Source organism: Tupaia chinensis, unplaced genomic scaffold, assembly GCF_000334495.1.
Source record: "Tupaia chinensis unplaced genomic scaffold, TupChi_1.0 Scaffold000086_1, whole genome shotgun sequence".
Classification (NCBI taxonomy): domain Eukaryota; kingdom Metazoa; phylum Chordata; class Mammalia; order Scandentia; family Tupaiidae; genus Tupaia; species Tupaia belangeri.
The window spans coordinates 5737589-5755072 of NW_006159548.1; the positions used below are offsets into that span (position 1 = coordinate 5737589).

A 17484-nucleotide genomic window follows, 5' to 3' on the forward strand; every position below is an offset into this window, starting at 1 on the left:
GTTGCTATAGGGTATGTGCGCTTGCAAAAAACAGACAGACAGAGACAGACAGACTGGAAGCGAGAAGTCACCCCCACTGAGGGGATGACCAATCCTTTCTCCTCCATTCTCCTCTCAGGATCTTGGGCACACATGCACATGTACCCAGCGTGAGTTTTAAGCCACCAGGTGTGGGACCCAAACCATGGTTGGCTACATGGGAGTCCAGTCTATATAATCATTACACCATCTGCGGGTCCAAGGCACTGATTTCTGTATGGTCAACCATTGTTCAAATCCCAGGCCTGGTGGTTTTAAAATCATACCAGACACATGTGCATGTGTGCTCAAAAATCCCAGGAGAATGGGGAACCAGCAGTTAGCGTAATGGCTATGTTGCTGGACTCCCACGTAGTTGGCCGTGGTTCCCATCCCGGACTCAGTGGCTTAAAACTCATGCCGGGCGCGTGTGCGTGTGTGCTCAAGATCCCGAGAGGAGAATGGAGGAGAAGGGATTGCGGCGTGACCATCCCCCCTGGGGGGTGATTTCTCGCTTTCTGTCTCTATGTCTCTCTCTGTCTGTCTGGCGAGTGCACGCGCCCTACAGTGAAAATCTCTCCAAAAAAAAAAAAAAAATCTCAGGAGAATGGAGAAGAGATTTCAGTATGGCCATCCCTCTTGGGGGGAGGGAGGTGATTTCTCACATCCCTCTCAGTCTCTGTCTGGTCAAATTAAAAAACTAATAATAATAGATATTGGGTAGTTGGGAAGTCATGATGCATTTTTACATAGAAAAACATAGAAAATACATCATGACTTTCCCAACGACCTAATAAAATTATATAAAATAATTTTTTCTTGAGAGGTTTTTGCTATAGGGCGCATGTGCTCGCCAGAAAGACAAAGACAGACAGAGAGATAGAAAGCAAGAAATCGCCCCCCAGGGGGGATGGCCATGCCTCAATCCCTTCTCCTCCATTCTCCTCTCAGGATCTTGGGCACGCACGCACACGTGCCCGGCATGAGTTTAAGCCACTGGGTCGGGGACTCAAACTGCTGTCGGCTACATAAAAGTTCAGAGACATAGCCATTACGCTAACTGCTGATCCCAAATAAAATAATTTTTAAAAAATAAAAGAATTGGGAATGGGGGGGGAACAGCAGGTGGCATGATGGTTAAGGGCTGGACTCCCACATGGTCAACTGAGGTTTGAGTCCTGGACCTGATGGCTTAAAACTCATGCCGGGTGTGTGAGTGTGCATGCCTAAAATCCTGAGAGGAGAATAGAGGAGTAGGGATTGTGACATGGCCATTCCCCCTGAGGGGTGATTTCTTGCTTTCTATCTCTCTATCTGTCTGATGAGCCCATGTGCCCTAAAGCAAAAATCTCTCTAAAATAAAAAATTAAAAAAAAAAAAGTCTGGAAACTTAAGAGATTTGGTTTAAGGCAAAATCCAGCTAGATCCTGCTTATAACAAATGTTTCCTCCCAGCCCAGAACTCCAGTTACCTGGTGCTTCTCCAGAGGCAAGACTCATGGTAGTTTCCAAGATTCTTTTAGGGCCCATACATGCACATGTGTGTGTCTGTGTGTCTGTGTGTAAATACATGTTTATGTACATGTACATGTCAAAGAGTTCATGGAAAATGGGGGGCCAGACTGAGGTGTAGTGGTAAGACACAAAAGCGTGTGAGGCTGACCCACATGAGAGGGTACGGTTCGTATCTAGTGACCTTCCTGAGTACATTAAGGATACACACGCCATGATCCTGGGCTGTCTGAGGGGGTAGACAAGATTCTCCCTCTCTCTGTCTCTGGCAAGCACACACGCTTTCTGGCAAGTTAAAAAAAAAGCATCTTGTTTTCTATGTAGCTTTACTGTAAGTTGCCTCAGCACCTTTTTAGAATCAGTTTTGTTAATTTAAAGCATTAAATAAAATTGTATAATTCTGAACTCAAATGTATTTTATCTTTAGAGACAAATACTCCAATAATTCTCAATCATGAAATTAAATTAAAAAGAGAACTTCTCCCTCCCTTCCCAAACAAGTTAGAGTTTAAAAAGTGCTGTAACTGTTACACATCATTCAGTAACTACTCAGGAAGAATCAGACTTTTTTCCCACTGGCTTATGATATATGCCTAGCCAAGATAAATCTAGAAATCATTACTCTTTAATTTGTAAAGTATTATCACCCTTCTTTTGATTTATAAAATAAGTATAAGAATATTTACATTTATACATGTGCCTACAAAAAAGAATGCTAATTTTTTTTAAAAAAACCAATGCAGAAGTCGACATGCAGTTTAAACGAAAATGGAAAAAAGTCATCACAATGATAAATCATTAGACTTACGTTTTTCCTTTCCATTCCACGATCTTTGTGAAGTTAAGGTAATTGTCCTCTCCAGTTAGGAAGACGTAGTCTCCATCGTTAGTCCCATTTTTCTGAAAATAAGTGAATATGATCATTTAAAGTAACTGACGGTTAATTCTGTGTCAGCTTGGGAGGCTATGGTGCCCTGCTGTTGGTAGCATGCTACCCTGCATTTGCCGTAAAGGTATTTTGTAGGTGTGACTGACGTCTACAAGCAGTTAACTGGATGTAAAGATTACACTCAACCTGAGTGGGTGGGCCTTAGCCAATCAGTTCAAAGCCTTTAAAAAAAAAAAAAAAGATGTCCTAGGGAAGAAGGAATTCTCAAGACTACAACAGAGAAATTCTACCTGTTTTCAGCCCCACAGAGTTCAGACTTGTGATTCCCCACGATCACACATGCCAGTTCCTGAATTTCTGCCTGTCTCTCTCTATATGTCCATATCCCATTGATTCCGTTTCTCTGGAGAGCACTTACTGATAGTCACTGACAAATTTCATCTCCAATTTCTACATAAAAATAATCAAGTTATACTTCTTAAGGACACACATGGACACTGCATTCCTACACATGCTTTATTGGGGATGGAGCTATGACTTCTGGGAAACTGCATAGGTACTAATTCTTCTATAATGACACAGTAATAGGAGTGAACCATTATTGAGTATACTATTCCTGGCGCTGGTTTAAAATGTTTCCATAAGGGACCAGCGGGTGGCGTAGTAGTTAAGGTGCTGGGCTCCCACATGGTTGACCATGGTTTGAGTCCCAGACACAGCAGCTTGAAACATACAGGGTGCATGTGTGTGTGTGCGCCCAAAATTCCAGGAGAATGGAGAAGGGACTACAGCATGGCCAAATCCCCTGGGGGATGATTTCTCACTTTCTTTCTCTCTGTCTCTCCAATGAGCTCACACATCCTACAGCAAAAATCTCTCTTTGTAGGGAGCAGCCCAAATCTGAGCAAACATGGTAACCTTTAGACACTTGCAGAAATGTGATTTCATGGGCAGTCATATGCAGGGCAATGAATGCCGTTAACATGTGAATATGCTAGCTACCTCTGTGTTCCAAAACTGCAGAAAGGTATTGGGTTAAAGGAAGCCACATGCGTTAATCAGAATTGGCCCAAGAAGATTAGAGAAAATTACATAGAGCTGCATGGCATCAGGTGTCTTTGCATCTTTAGCCATTTAACATCTAAAAAAAACAGCTTTGTGTTCCACTTCCCCTTTCCTCCATTTTCTACCCTTTAAAAGAATAAACCTGGGAATGGTTTGGGGCCACGGATGCCTCCATCAGAGGAGTTGGGACCACCCAATCCCTCTTTTCTTTGCTTGTTTGTCTCTGTCTGTTTATTTCTATGTTTATTTTCTAATACACAGCAGCCCCCCCTCAGGCATGCATTCATTTAGCTGTGTGGGACATGGCATCCCTCTTAAAAAAAAAAATTCTGCATGAATTATCTCATGGAATCCTCACTACAAACACAGAAGATAGTGTGGGTTTTAGTCTGATTAAGTCAATGATGTAAAAACAAAAAAGCAAGTTATCCAAAGAAAACTGTCCAAGAAATACTGAGGAATTAGGCACAGGATCTACTTAGTAGGTGGACAGATGCCGCTGGGACCAAAAGACCTTGAGGGAAACTTTGCATCTTTCTCTATCAGGCTCTCCTAAAATTATTTCTAGAAGGGAGGTCTAATCATACCTTAACCAGAAATCTGGCCCTGATCCTGGCCCTGGCCCTGTGTTAGCTGTGCTCCTGTGAACATCTTCTAGGGAACACCTATCTAGCCTGCTCCCCAGACTGAAAAATTTAGAGCTGTGAAACCTTACTTTGAGGCCTCATAGCTACTGCATATATAATGTTTAAAAACTTGCTATGGCTGGGACCAGCAGATGGAGTAATGGTTGCATCACTGGGCTCCCATGTAGTTGACTGAGGTCAAGTCCCAGACCTGGTGGCGTGAAACTCACTCCAGGCACGTGTGTGTGCATGGCCAAAATTCTGAGAGAAGAATGGAGGAAAGGGGGATTGCGGTGTGGCCATGCCCTCAAGGGATGATTTCCTGCTTTCTGTCTCTCTGTCTCTCTCTCTGGCAGTGCATACAACCTATAACAAAAATCTCTCTTAAAAAACAAACAAACAAACAAAAAACCTTGCTTATGGATCTACCTCATAGCCTAGTAGTTAGGGGAGCCACATCCCACATGGCTAACCATGTGGCTCAAATCTCAGACCAGTAGCTTGAAAAACGCACCAGGCACATGTGTGTGCATGCCTAAAATCTCTGCTGGATGGAAAAAGTGGAGAAGAGATTTTGGCATGACCATGTACCACTTGGGGGTGCTTTCTCCCACTCACTCGCTCTCTTTGTCTGAGTCTCTCTGGTGAGCACATGTGCCCTCTGGCAAATTAAAAACAAAACAAACAATAAAACGATTTTGCTTGGACAACTTCCAAGCTCTGCATACCGCATAAGGTGTAGGGGCAGATTTACACCCATTTGCCCTGGAGGAATCCAAATGCTAAGGGATTACATGATGACAGTAGGATTCCTGTCAGGCAGAGCCAGAAAGCAACTACAGATTTAAAGATGAGTAAACTCATTACAAGTACAGTTTACCCCTAGTCTAACGTTTTCTTTCTCAAGATTAATTTTATCTTTTACCAATTTCCCAACTATGTCACTCGAGAAGTTTTTTTTCTTGCAATAAAATAAAAAACAAAAAGAACACTTTCTCTTCTCCTACTCTGTAAGACACCTAAAATGCCAGGCAATTTTGGTCTTCTCCCAAAAAAAATCAAAACTCAAAGTTAACATGAAATTTGGCTTAGAGCCAGCAGATGGCATAGTGGTTGTGGCACTAGACTCCCACATGGCTGATTATAGTTTGAATCCCAGACATGGTGACTGGAAAAATCACACCAGGCACTTGTGCATGTGTGCCCAGAATCCTAGGTGGACTATGAAGGAGGAGGACTGCAGCATGGCCATCCCCCATGGAGGAGTGATTTCCAACTTTCCCTCTCACTGTCTTTCTCTATCTCCTCTCCGATGGGTACACACACCCTGTGGCAAAAACCTTAAAAAAAAAAAAAAAGATGAAATTGGCTTGTGGTGCTACCTTCCCCACTGTCAACTGAATAAAAATGCTGTGAAAAGAAATCTCAACTTACCCCATAGAACAGGCCAAAAAAGGGAGTGATCTCAGGTCTGAAAACATGAATGAGGGACAAAATGACGTCTTTGTAGCCCCAGAGCAATTCGTCCACTGTGTGAGTCACAAAGAGTGTCTGCTGATAAGCCTTCAGCATGGCCTCGACGATCTCCTGGAAGAAGTGGACCTTGGACAGTTCGATGACAGTCTGCGGAGCAAAGGCAAATTAGGGTGGTCCTTCTCTCACCCCTCAGGAAAGGGAACTGGGCGCGTACAGGTAAATGTTGAGATGAAACAGCTGAAAAGCAGCCAGTGAGGTCCTCTCTGGATGCATGTAGAAGAATATGACTCCTCAGTTACCAATTGTGTAAGTATGAGCTTATGTGCAGGCTCAGAGTTATCCAGACACAGGAGGAGAAAAGCTCTTACAAAGACATCAGCACCTTTGGCCATTAGGTGGCGCCACCTGCCTTTGAGTGGCCGGAGACCAGGCCCTCAACATAAACCGTCCCCTACTAGACACAAAGGCAGTGCCAGATCTGGGACCTAATCCTCTCTAGGTTCTGGTCCACGCTGGGTGCTCAGCTGCACGTGGAGCGTTCACCTAGCAGTTAGGGTGGGAGCCTCCGAAGGGGTTGGTGCAGGTGCCTAAGTGAGTTTCCTGGGTCTCTGCACAGGCATCATCCTAGGTGGTTTAGCCATTATAAACAGAGCCCGGAGAACTTTCAGTAGGCTGTAATCGGCAGCCCAGTCTCTCCTTGAAAAGGGGAAGGCAAAGTCAATTCTATATTTTGAGAATTTAAAATCCAAGATAGAAATCTGAACTAATCGTATGCAAATTCCACTGCAAGAATTTCTGAACAAAAAGAAAAAAAAAAGTGGACAAATAAATATTATAAAAAATGACTAGCTATGAAAAGTTCTACGGGCATTTTTATTTATACAAGTGCTAATCCTGAACACACAGGAAGAAACTGTGAAAACAATTCCTAAAATTTGTATTTTTGTTACCATTTGACAAGATGTTGTTTGATAGACCACAGGGAAAAGTGAACTTTAAAGAAGGGAAGGAGAAAATATATTTTTGTTTTTATATATATATATATATTTTAAGATAATAGCTCCTGAAAGTAAAACCATAATAGCCTTAACTTAGCTTTCTTCTCTCTTCTAAAATCCACAGTAATAATAATATTCAAATGCCTACTTACCAATACAGGAATATTTAAAGTTCTAATTAAGTCAACTTGAGGGTCGCCGACAGATTTCTCTCGTTCAAAGACGTAGGCCTTGTTGCTAACAGCAGATATCGTTGTTCCGTTATCTCCAAACTGCACATTGCCTTTGTTCCTGAGTTCTCTAAAAGAAAGAAAAGGAATTTACTTGAAAATACGCACCACTTTAATAAGGAAGACTTTTTTTTCTTTCAACACCAAGGTTACATTTTCTTTCCTTTTTCCTAGATTTTCTGCCATAGAGCACAAGCTCAAGGGAAAGAAACAGAGGCAGAGAGAAAGTGAGAAATCACTCCCAGAGTGGACAGCCATGGGCTGTGGTGTAATCCTTTCTCCTCCATTCTCTTCTTGGGAGTTTGGACACCCATGTGTGTATGTGCGCACGTGCGCATGCATACACACGCATACACACACACGCGCGCGCACACACGTGGCATGTTTTTCAGGCCACCAGGGACTCAAACTGCGGAGTCAGCTATGTGAGATCCAGTGCCTTAACCTCCATGCCACTTGCTGGCCTCAAGATAGATAGCTTAAGCTATTATTTTTTAAATCAAAATTAATGCCCCAAATTCATAAGCAAAATATGAAAACTTTCAATAAAAACAGGTTCTACTCTTTCGCTCATCAAATGCTTCCCACTAGTCCTGGCTCTGCCTGGTACGCAGAAGTTGATACATTCCAGTGCCTGTTCCTCCTCTCCCCTGCTCACTTTCACTTCTTCCTACACCATCTAGGAGGTGCCTAATAAATAGCTGTAGGATGAAGCCAATCAATGCCTCTCTCTTTCAGTTCATTTTTCATTGCTACAACTGAAGACCACAGAAAAGGTCATTTATGAAGAACGAAGGCGTATTCAGCTCATGATTCTGGAAGTCCAGAGTTGAGGGACTGCATGGTGTACAGGTATTCTTGCTGGCGGGGACTTCCTGCAGAGTCCCAAGGTGGCACGAGGTGTCACATGCTGAGAGGGTGAGAGTGTGTGTCAACTCTGGTCTTTCTTCCTCTTTGCTGGCCCCTGACACCCTCTTCTCATAAAACCACCAGTGTTCAGGCATGGGATCATGAGGGCTCTATCCTGATGACCCTACCTAATCCTGACCACCTCCCAAAAGCCAGCCTCTTTTTTTGTTTCTTCCTAGAGACTTTTGCTATAGGGTGTATACGCTCGTCAGAGACACAGAGAGACAGAGAGAGAGAAAGTGAGAAATCACCCCTCAGGGAAATGGCCACATCGCGATCCCTTCCCCATTTTCCTCTTAGGGTTTTGGGCATGCACGCACACACGCGCAGTGTGAGTTTTGAACCACTGGATCCAGGACTTAAATCAGAGAAGAAAAATGACATGCTCTTCTAGTTCACAAGGAATACATAAAGAAAAGTCTAACAGAGGCTGTCGCGTTCAAACGCTTACACAGTTACAAGGTACGTGCAGTAGACCTTTGGTTGTTACATCATCTTTTCCTTTTTCTCTGCTCACGGTTCCAATTTCCTTTCCTCTCCTGCAGCATGCAGCTGTGCGGGACTATCAGTTGAGGTTTCCGTTGGACCTGAGTTCAACCAGTTCCTTTCCCCCGGCCTCCAAATCATGACACAGTGCTTCAAGATGGAAAACAGCAGAAACTGGATTCCTTCTGGTGATGCACGTGGGATGTGAGGTCGACAGGCTCCTTGATCTTTAAAGCTGCCCTGGATCCTGCCCTTTCAAGCTGCTTCCTTAGAGTCCGTTAACCTATTTTATGGCCTTCAAACAGTCTTTTGTTGTTGTCAGAGGGCGTGTGTGCTTGCCAGATGAAAAGAGAAAGAAATAGGGCGTGGTCACACAGCAATCCCTTCTCTTCCAGTCTCCCTCCTGTCAGGATTTTGAGCACACACACACATGCACCTGGCATGGATTTCAAGCTATGAGGGTCAGGATTCAAAATTCTTTACTACTGGGCCATAAGGTCAGCCCCCAGTAGATTCTCTTTTTACTTAAATTAGCTAGAGTTAGTTTTGCTTGCTTGCAACCAAAGATCTCATCTTGAAGTCAGAACCCGGGGTTTTTACAGAAAGATGGAGACTTGGAACCAACCTGGAAATGCCAGACCCAGGTCTGAACTCTTGGTCACCTGCGCTCCCGCCCAGGATTTTCCTCAACTCTACACAGAAGTTCATTCAAAGCAACTTGTTGAAGATGGAGAAACAGAAGAAATCTCAGGGCCAAGCCCCTGCCTGGGTCAAGGCTGATGCTGGCAGAGAGAAGCACATCTGTCCCCATTCACTTTCTGTCCCCAAAGGCCCCCTAGCCAGGGCCAGGAGGAAAGCCCTCTGGAGGTGTAGCTGTTTATAACCCATGCTTGCATCCCACGCTCACCACTAGGGAAGTAGAGGTAGAAAAGGGGACCCCAGGACGAACCCCAGACTGCACTCAAAGAAAGTCAGGCCAGAGATCAAGAGCTGAGATTCAAAATAGGTCCAGAGTCCCAGGGCTGAACTTTCCCAACTTTTCTGATAATGTCAAAAACCAACGACCTAGCTAAGGCTTTTGTTTGTTGTCTTTACTCAAGCCCCACGTCATGAACCAAGAGGCCTGAATAATCCCAAGCAGTGCCTGCTTCCTCTATTTTAGAGTCCCAACTGCAGTAACTTCATGTCTCCTTTGCTGCTTACCATGTATGCATCCGAATACTAAATCACAAATACTAAAATCACTCTAAGCCTTGTAACTTCATTCGGCTTGTCAATAAATTTCACCAAGTCAAAGCCAAGATTTCCCAAACCACAGAAAATGTCATTCCCTTGGCAGGCTGACATCTGGTCACTCACAGGACAGCTGACCACATGACTTCCCAGTACCACGGGGTTGGCCACCAGCCACCCTGGGTATGACCTGACATACGGCCTTTACAGAATGGCTCTGCATGAAGGAGGACAGTGCCAGTGGGGCTGCGAGAGGTGGCTTCCCCCGCTACAGAGTCCAAGAGGAAGCTGGATCTTCCTCAAAACAAGGTATGGCAGTCAGAAGAAACCAAAATGTTGCTATCTCAAGCACTCTTATTTCTTTGGCAACCCTACATCAGCTGCTGCATGTGGAGAAAGGGTTTCGGTAACAATACGAACAAGGGCGGTGACTTCAATCTCCCCAACAGTGGAATGGCTGACTAGAAGCAGGAGCTCGCTGGTGAGCGAGGAGTGATGGACCACTGCCCTACAGTATTGGAGAAGACCAAAGAAATGTCCAATATACAAATAAGAGGTTTTAAAAAAAAATGCTAGATCTAGATAATTTATCAAGGAGTCACACTTACAAGTGCCTGGTGGGCCATTCCTATAGCCTACTGGTTAAAAGAACTGGATTCCACCTGGCCAACCTCAGTTTGAGTTCCAGTCGCAGAAGCTTGAAAATGCTAGACACACGTGCATGTTTACCCAAAGTCCTGACAGGACAGAGATTTGGAGAAGGGATTGTGGTGTGTCCATGCTCCACTGGGCTCTTTCTCCCTCTCTGTCTCTCTCTGGCCAGCACAGGTGTCCTTGGCAATTGAAAAAAAAAAAGTGCCTAGTATGATCTTTGGTATTTACTAGATGCTAATAAAACTCAGATTACAGTTTAACATTTGGTAATCACAGTGATGGTCCTGGTATTTAAGAAAAGGATGATGGGAATAGCAAACAGCATAGTGGCTACTTCACTGGACTCCCACGTAGTCAACTGTGGATCGAGTCCCAGACTCAGCACCTTAAAACTCATGCTAGGTATGTGTGCATGCATGCCCAAAATCCTAAGAGGAGAATGGAGGAGAAGGGATTACAGCATGGCCATCCTCCCTGGGTGGCGATTTCTCACTTTCTGTCTCTCTCTGCCTCACTGGTGAGCACACGTGTTCTATAGCAAAAATCTTTACTTTTAAAAATGATAATAATAAATAAGCCTCCAGAAGCTTCTGAAAGCCATGGAATACTAGAAATTAGATACAATTATTAGATGACTATATGGTCATGCAAAAGGATCAGGAGGCAAACAGGCATGTTAACAGACCTGTCCCAGGGCTGCCAGGCCACAGCTTTATAAAAGTGTAAACAATGCACTTCATTCCCTAAACCAGGCTGACTGGTTTTTATCAACATGTGCAGCTGCCACCATCTTTTTCCAAAAACAATATTCTGAGCTCACCAGAATTTGGAAGTTTGGGGACATGTGCTCTTGTAAATTGTGTGACCGATGAGTTCAGTCCTCCACAGCCTTACTTGGCTTTTTCCCCTTCCGGAGAGTTCTCACCCCTCAGAGCACCACAGAAAATGGCTCCCTGCCCCTCTCTGCCTCTGTTCCAGCCCCTCAGCATAGAAGCAACAGAGCTGACTCAGTTAGGAGGAATCCCATGAACCACCACACACTGGAGCAGGAGCTACTGGAATGTTCTGTCTTGCGCAGCTAAACAATAACATGACCAAGTCACGGGGTGACAGAAATCAGATCCACTGAATGACTCACAGGCCCCACAGAGGAACAGACCTCTCCCTGAAAAGCCGTGCTTGCCCACACACCCCAGCACTCACAGCCCACTCAGCCCACTGACGCTCTCAGCACTCTGCTCCACACATTGCCAGCCCAGCCACTCCTTTTCAGGACCTCCTGCCCACTCTTGAGCCCATCCTCAGCTTTCCAGGATTACGGTTTTAAGCCATTTCTCCACTTGCATCCTATGTATTTTTTTTTTTTTGGAGATGTTTTTGCTATAGGGCGCTTGCGCTCGCCAGACAGACAGAGAGACATAGAGACAGAAAGCGAGAAATCACCCCCCAGAGGGGATGGTCACGCCGTAATTCCTTCTCCTCCATTCTCCTCTCGGGATCTTGGGCATGCACGCACACGTGCCTGCGTTCCAGACCTGGTGGCTTGCTTTCTCACTTTCTCTCTCTCTCGTCAAATTAAAATAAATGAATGGATAAATAAAATTAAATAAATAATTCTTTAAAGAGAGAGGTGGCATGAGAGTTCCTTCCTATTAAGGAAATAGCACACAATCTGGCATGGTAGTATTTGGGGAGCTTGAAAATAACTGGAGTATGGTTAGAACCATGCCATTCCACATGGCCGCATGTGACCACCACACACCCAAGACCTGGCTGGTCTGAAATGAATGTGCTATCCATGTAAAAAGCATGGGGTTTCAGAGACTGAGTATAAAAAGGAAAAGAATGTAAAGTATCTCAATATAATTTTGAATATTGATAACACGTTGAAATGATAACATTTTGGATATGATTGGGTTAAACATAATATTCAAATTCTTTTTCTTTATTTATGATAGCACATAGGCACACACATGAGAGACGAGCACCCTCTACAGGGTCTGGTCACACCCCATCCCCTTCCTCTAGCCCATCAGATCTTGGGCATGTGCATGTGAGCTAGATGTGTCAGGCTGACTGCGCCGGGGATTTGAACCATAGGAGCCAGCTCCTCCCGAGCAGTGCATTACTGTTATGCCATGGACCTGGTCCTCAATATTATTTTACCTGTTTCTTTTCATTTCTTTTCTTTTCTTTTCTTTTCTTTTTATTTATTTATTTATTTTTTTTTTTTTAGGTAGGGTTTCACTCTGTCCTGATCCTTCTGCCTCAGCCTTCCGAGTAGACAGGACTACAGACACAGCTTTTGGGGTGGGCCAAGAATCGGATGCTGCCCCCAAGTGGCCTCTGCCTGCTAAGCAGTGGTGCCCAACACGTGCTCCCACAGCTGGCCTCTCCTTACCTTTTCAATGTGGCTATCAGAATTTTTTAATTTAGTTTTTAGTTTGCTATAGGACGTGTGCGTTCGCCAGAGAGAGAAATCACCTTCCAGGGGAAATGGCCATGCCCCAGTTGCTCCTACATTCTCCTCTCTGGATTTGCACGGTACATGTAATGTGAGTTTGCAGTTTCTTCAAACACAAAACACATAAAAAAATGCTTTTAAAAATGAGGACCCAAGTGTTTTCTTAAAATCCCGCTCTATACGGGTGATGTGGTGATGAAGGTACTGAATTCCCACATGAACAACGGTGGTTCAAGTCCCAGATCCAGCAGCTTGAAAATCAAACTGGGTGTATGTATGTGCCCAAAATCCTCAGAGGAGAATGGAGAAGAAGGACGGTGGCATGGCGATCCACCCTGGGGGGTGATTTTTTACTCCTCTTCTCTCCCTGTCTCTCTCTGACAATCACAAGTACCCTATGACAAAAGCCCAAAAATAATTAAAAAAAAAATTCCTTCACAAAACAACAGGATTCATCTTTATAAATCTGGATGTTACTTTCTGTGGACTAGAATAATTAATTCGAATCCTTAATTATTATTTATTACTTAACTATATTATATATTGCTTATTATATTATTAATCCTAACAACTATTACATTATCCTAATAACTATAATCGTATTATATTTATTGCTATTATTAATCCTAATCATCCTAATTAAAACTAATAATGACAGCAAACAATATCACTCATGCGTTAGGCATGGGTGTAAGCATTTTATAAATACCGACTCATTGGATCCTCACTCAACTCTATGGTGAAGGTCCTGCCTTTAACCACACTTTATAGATGAGGAAACTGAGGCACAGAGGGCGTGGAAAGTGGCCGGGTAGGGCTCAAAACAGGGTCTCGGACTCGAGCCAGGGCACAAGCAGCCAGGGCAGTGCCCAGGACTTTCACCTCTGAATCCCCAGCACCCAAACTAGGTCTGATGAGTAACCAATGAGCCCATCAGCAATCGCTTATTGAGCAATCGATTACAACAGAATTGTGAGGCGTTTTTACCATGTAGCCACTTTGACAGAGAAAGGGATTGCTGTCTGCTTCTTTTACCAATCTTTTTTTTTTTTTTAGCTTGGTAAAAAAGATTTCATTAGAGGAGGAGGAGGGAGGAGGGAGGAGCTACTGAAATAAGAAATATGCCAATAGGCAGAATGCTCAGACCCAAGCATCTCTCTTTTCTAATCATTTAAAAAATGACTAAAGCAGGAACTGGCCCTGTAGCCTAACGGTTAAAGGAGCTGGATTTCACATGTCAGATCAAAGTTCGAATCCTGGCCCCACAGGCTTGAAAAACATGCTGGGTGTGTGTGTGCCCCAAATCCTGACAGGATGGAAAAATGGGGAAGGGACTGACCAAGTCCCATTGAGAGGAAGGGGTGCTTTTGCTTTCTCTCTCTCTCTTTTAATTTTTTTCTATTTTAAAGAATTATTTATCTATTTAATTCCATTTATTATTATTATTTTTTAATCTGACCAGAGACAGAGAGAGAGAGAAAAGTTAAGTAAGAAAGCAAGCCACTAGGTCCAGGACTCGAACCGCAGTTGGCCATATGGGAATCCAGTACCTTTAACCACCACACTACCTGCCAGCTCCCTCCCCCCTTTAGCAAGTGTGCACACTCTGGCCATTAAAATAATTCTTTTTAGAAAACGATGAAAGCCATTTGAACTCCCCAGTGTTTGGAACTGGTGATCACAAAGACTCTAACCCACCCTGCTACTTGGTTATCTCTCATACTCAGGATGGGTGGGGAAACGGGGTAGACAGAAACAATAAGACCAGACCAACGGCAAATCTGGAAACTGGCTTAAAACTCGGTATGTGGGGAAGGGAAACTGGGGAGGGCTAAAAGTCACTAAAGAAATTCAAGAATACCCTTTTCAGGAATGGGCAGTGATTCTTCATGGCCTCATGGCCACACTCTGCCAACGCAGGAGCGGTAAATGCACTTTGGGGGAGGCCATTGGTGTGGACGGAGCTCTTGCACTAGGCCGAACAGATGGGCCCCAAACACAGAGACTCAGGTTGAAGCTCCACCACCGAGCTATAACTAAACTGTTCATCTCACCTTGCGGAAATCAGGAGAGAGGGAGAAAGAGAAAGAGGTAATAGCCTACGAGAGCTGGCACGATAAGGAAGACCCCCTGCTGTAGAATGGAAATACAAGCCAATCATGATCTTGGGGCCAGCAGGTGGTGTGGAGGTTGAGGTGCTAGACATTCCCACATGGCCAACCACAGTTCAAGTCTCGGACATGGTGGCTTGATTTCTCACTTTGCTCCCCTCTCTCTCTCAATCTCTCTCTCTTTCTCTCTCTGTGTGTCTCTCTCTGGTCAAATTAAAACAACTGAATGAATAAATAAAATTAAACAAAATAATTTTTTTTTTTTTTAAATAAAGGAAAGAGAAAGCTGAAAGTCCTTTTTGGGATCAGCAGTTGGTGTAATGGCTGTGTCGCTGGGCTCCCATGTAGTCGACCATGGTTTGAGTCCTGGACCCGGTGGCTTGAACTCACGCAAGGTGCATGTGTGTACGTGCCCAAGATCCCAAGAGGAGAATGGAGAAGGGATTGCGGTGTGGCCATTCCCCCTGGAGAGGTGATTTCTCACTTTCTGTCTCTCTGTGTCTGTGTTTCTGGTGAACACAGGTGCCCTATAGCAAAAACCTCTCAAAAAAAAAAAAAATCTTAACTATATATGTTGTAACCTTGTCTTTTGACAGGTGAGAGCAGCTACAGTTCTAATCATAGCACACAGAGACTCAGCCCACTCCATGCAGCCATCCTCTGTCGAGGTCTCACATGCCAGAGCAAACCATCAGCAGCATTTGTGTTCAGACAGAGCAGAACACAAACCTGTGCCCCACAGCTCTGGGAGCAGTGTCATGGGAAGGGGCTCAGCCCAGGTCATCCCACCCTGAGGCATGGCAGGAAGGCGGTCAGGACTCACCTGTAGGTGTATGGCCCCACTTCTTCTAGCCGAGGGATCTCCCCTCTGAGGATCTCCTCTGGGTTGGTGACATTGAAGAAGTAGAACTGGGTGTACACGGGCAGAGGGGGCTTTTCCCAGGAGTCAAAGACCTCGGAGCCATTCCTTAACACAACATTCTGGGGAAGAAAACCAGAGATTTACCACAGTGGAAGCCAGTTTGTTTTGAACATAAGAGGCAGAAAGAGGAACACCCTGCTCTGACCTCCTAGTTCCTCAGTCTTAGTTATCCCACAGACGCCACCTGCAGTGCCTAGAGCACAGGGCGGAGCACACCAGGGCGGAGCACACCCCCTCCCCCAGACGGGGCCCACAGGCCTATTACCAATATTTGAAAAGGAAGATGCTACCCAGGGCAGAACCGTGGTGTTACCAAAACCAAGGCCACAGATAGAATTTCCACAGGCCCACTGGCTCTGGTTTTTGTTTTGCTTTGTTTTCTTTTGTTTCAGATTTTTGCCATAGGGCACATGCTTGCCAGAGAGAAATGAGACAGAGAGAGGGAAAGTGAGAATCAACTTCCCAGGAGGGATGGCCACACTGTAATCCTTTCTCCTCTCAAGATGTTAGGCATGCATGCACATGTGCCCAGTGTGATTTTTTTTTTTTTTTAGAGGTTTTTGCTATAGGGTTCATGCACTCGCCAGACAGACAGACAGAGACACAAAGCAAAAAATCACTTCCCAGGGGGACAGACACGCTGCAATCCCTTCTCCTCCATTCTCCTCTTGGGATCTTGGACACACACACATGTACCTGGCGTGAGTTTAAGCCACCAGGTCTGGGACTCAAACCGCAGTCAACTACATGGGAGTCCAGCAACATAGCCATTATGCCAACTGCTGATCCAGATTTTCTTTTTCTTTCTTTCTTTCTTTTTTTTAAAATTATTTATTCCTTTATCTAATTCCATTTGTTATCATTATTTTTTAATTTGTCCAGAAAGAGAGAGAGAGAGAAAATGGGAAAGTGAGAGAGCAAGCTGCCAGATCCGGGACTTGAACCACGGTCAGCCATGAGGGAGCCCAACACCCTTAACAGCCATGCCACTGCCAGCCCCATGCCCAGTGTGATTTTCAAGCCACTGGATCTGGGGCTCGAACCACGGTTGACCATGTAGGAACCAGCACCCTGACCATCATGCTACTATCCACTAGCCCCTTGGTTCTGTTACTTTGAAAGATTCCACTAATGGGATCGCTGCTGGAGAAGTGAGGCTCTCCCAAACAGCACCACATGCTCCCAGTCTGCACAGGTGAGAGGCGGAGAAGGGGACAGGCTCGAGAAGGCCGGTTTTGGTCTATGTGGTCTATGTAAAGTAGACCAGAGCTATTCCTATTACTCCACCCCCAGAGGCTTCCATGCATTTTCTTATGAAGTCCCCAACAAACCCCAGAACAGAGCCGCCTATTTCTGTTTCAAAGCTGAGCCTCACATAGGTTAGGTGACCATGGAGATCCACAATCCTCCTCCCTTCCCACCTTGGCTATGTGGTATGTGTGTCCCCACTTCAAACTCCCATGCTGAGGCCCTGACACCCTCACCTCAGAATGCTACTATATCTAGAAACAGGGTCTTTAAGAGTTAAATGAGGTCTTAGGGGTGGACCCTAATCCAGTGTGACTGGTGTCTCTTTAAGAAGATGAAACTGAGACACAGAAATGCATAGCAGAAAGACCATGGGCCGACACGGAAAAGGCACCATCGTGTCGATGAGAGACAAGAGAGGCCTCAGGAGAAATCAAGGACATCTTTATCTCAGATTCCTGGCACGAGAACTGTGAGGCCATCCATTTCTGTGGTTCAAGTCACCGTGCTATTCATTCTGGCAGCCCCAGCAAGCTCATACCCTAGGCCTGGCCTACAGGAGTAGTACTCGTCCCTACCCCACTGACTTCGAGTCTGGCAGAGAGACTGAGGGAGGCCTGGTAACACACCAATTCGGAGCAAAG

The 17484-nt window shown here is 44.8% G+C and overlaps 1 protein-coding gene across 1 annotated transcript in view; it reads right to left on the reverse strand.

Annotated features, from left to right (window-relative positions):
* Positions 1-17484, reverse strand: part of SCARB2 (scavenger receptor class B member 2) — a 68997-nt gene that overhangs the window by 28447 nt on the left and 23066 nt on the right. Inside the window, exons 2-5 of the mRNA XM_006142962.3 lie at positions 15494-15651; positions 6736-6883; positions 5544-5732; positions 2338-2429 (exon numbers count right to left, since the gene is read on the reverse strand). Of these exons, the coding sequence (XP_006143024.1) occupies positions 2338-2429; positions 5544-5732; positions 6736-6883; positions 15494-15651 (587 nt within the window). The remainder of the gene's footprint in view (positions 1-2337; positions 2430-5543; positions 5733-6735; positions 6884-15493; positions 15652-17484) is intronic.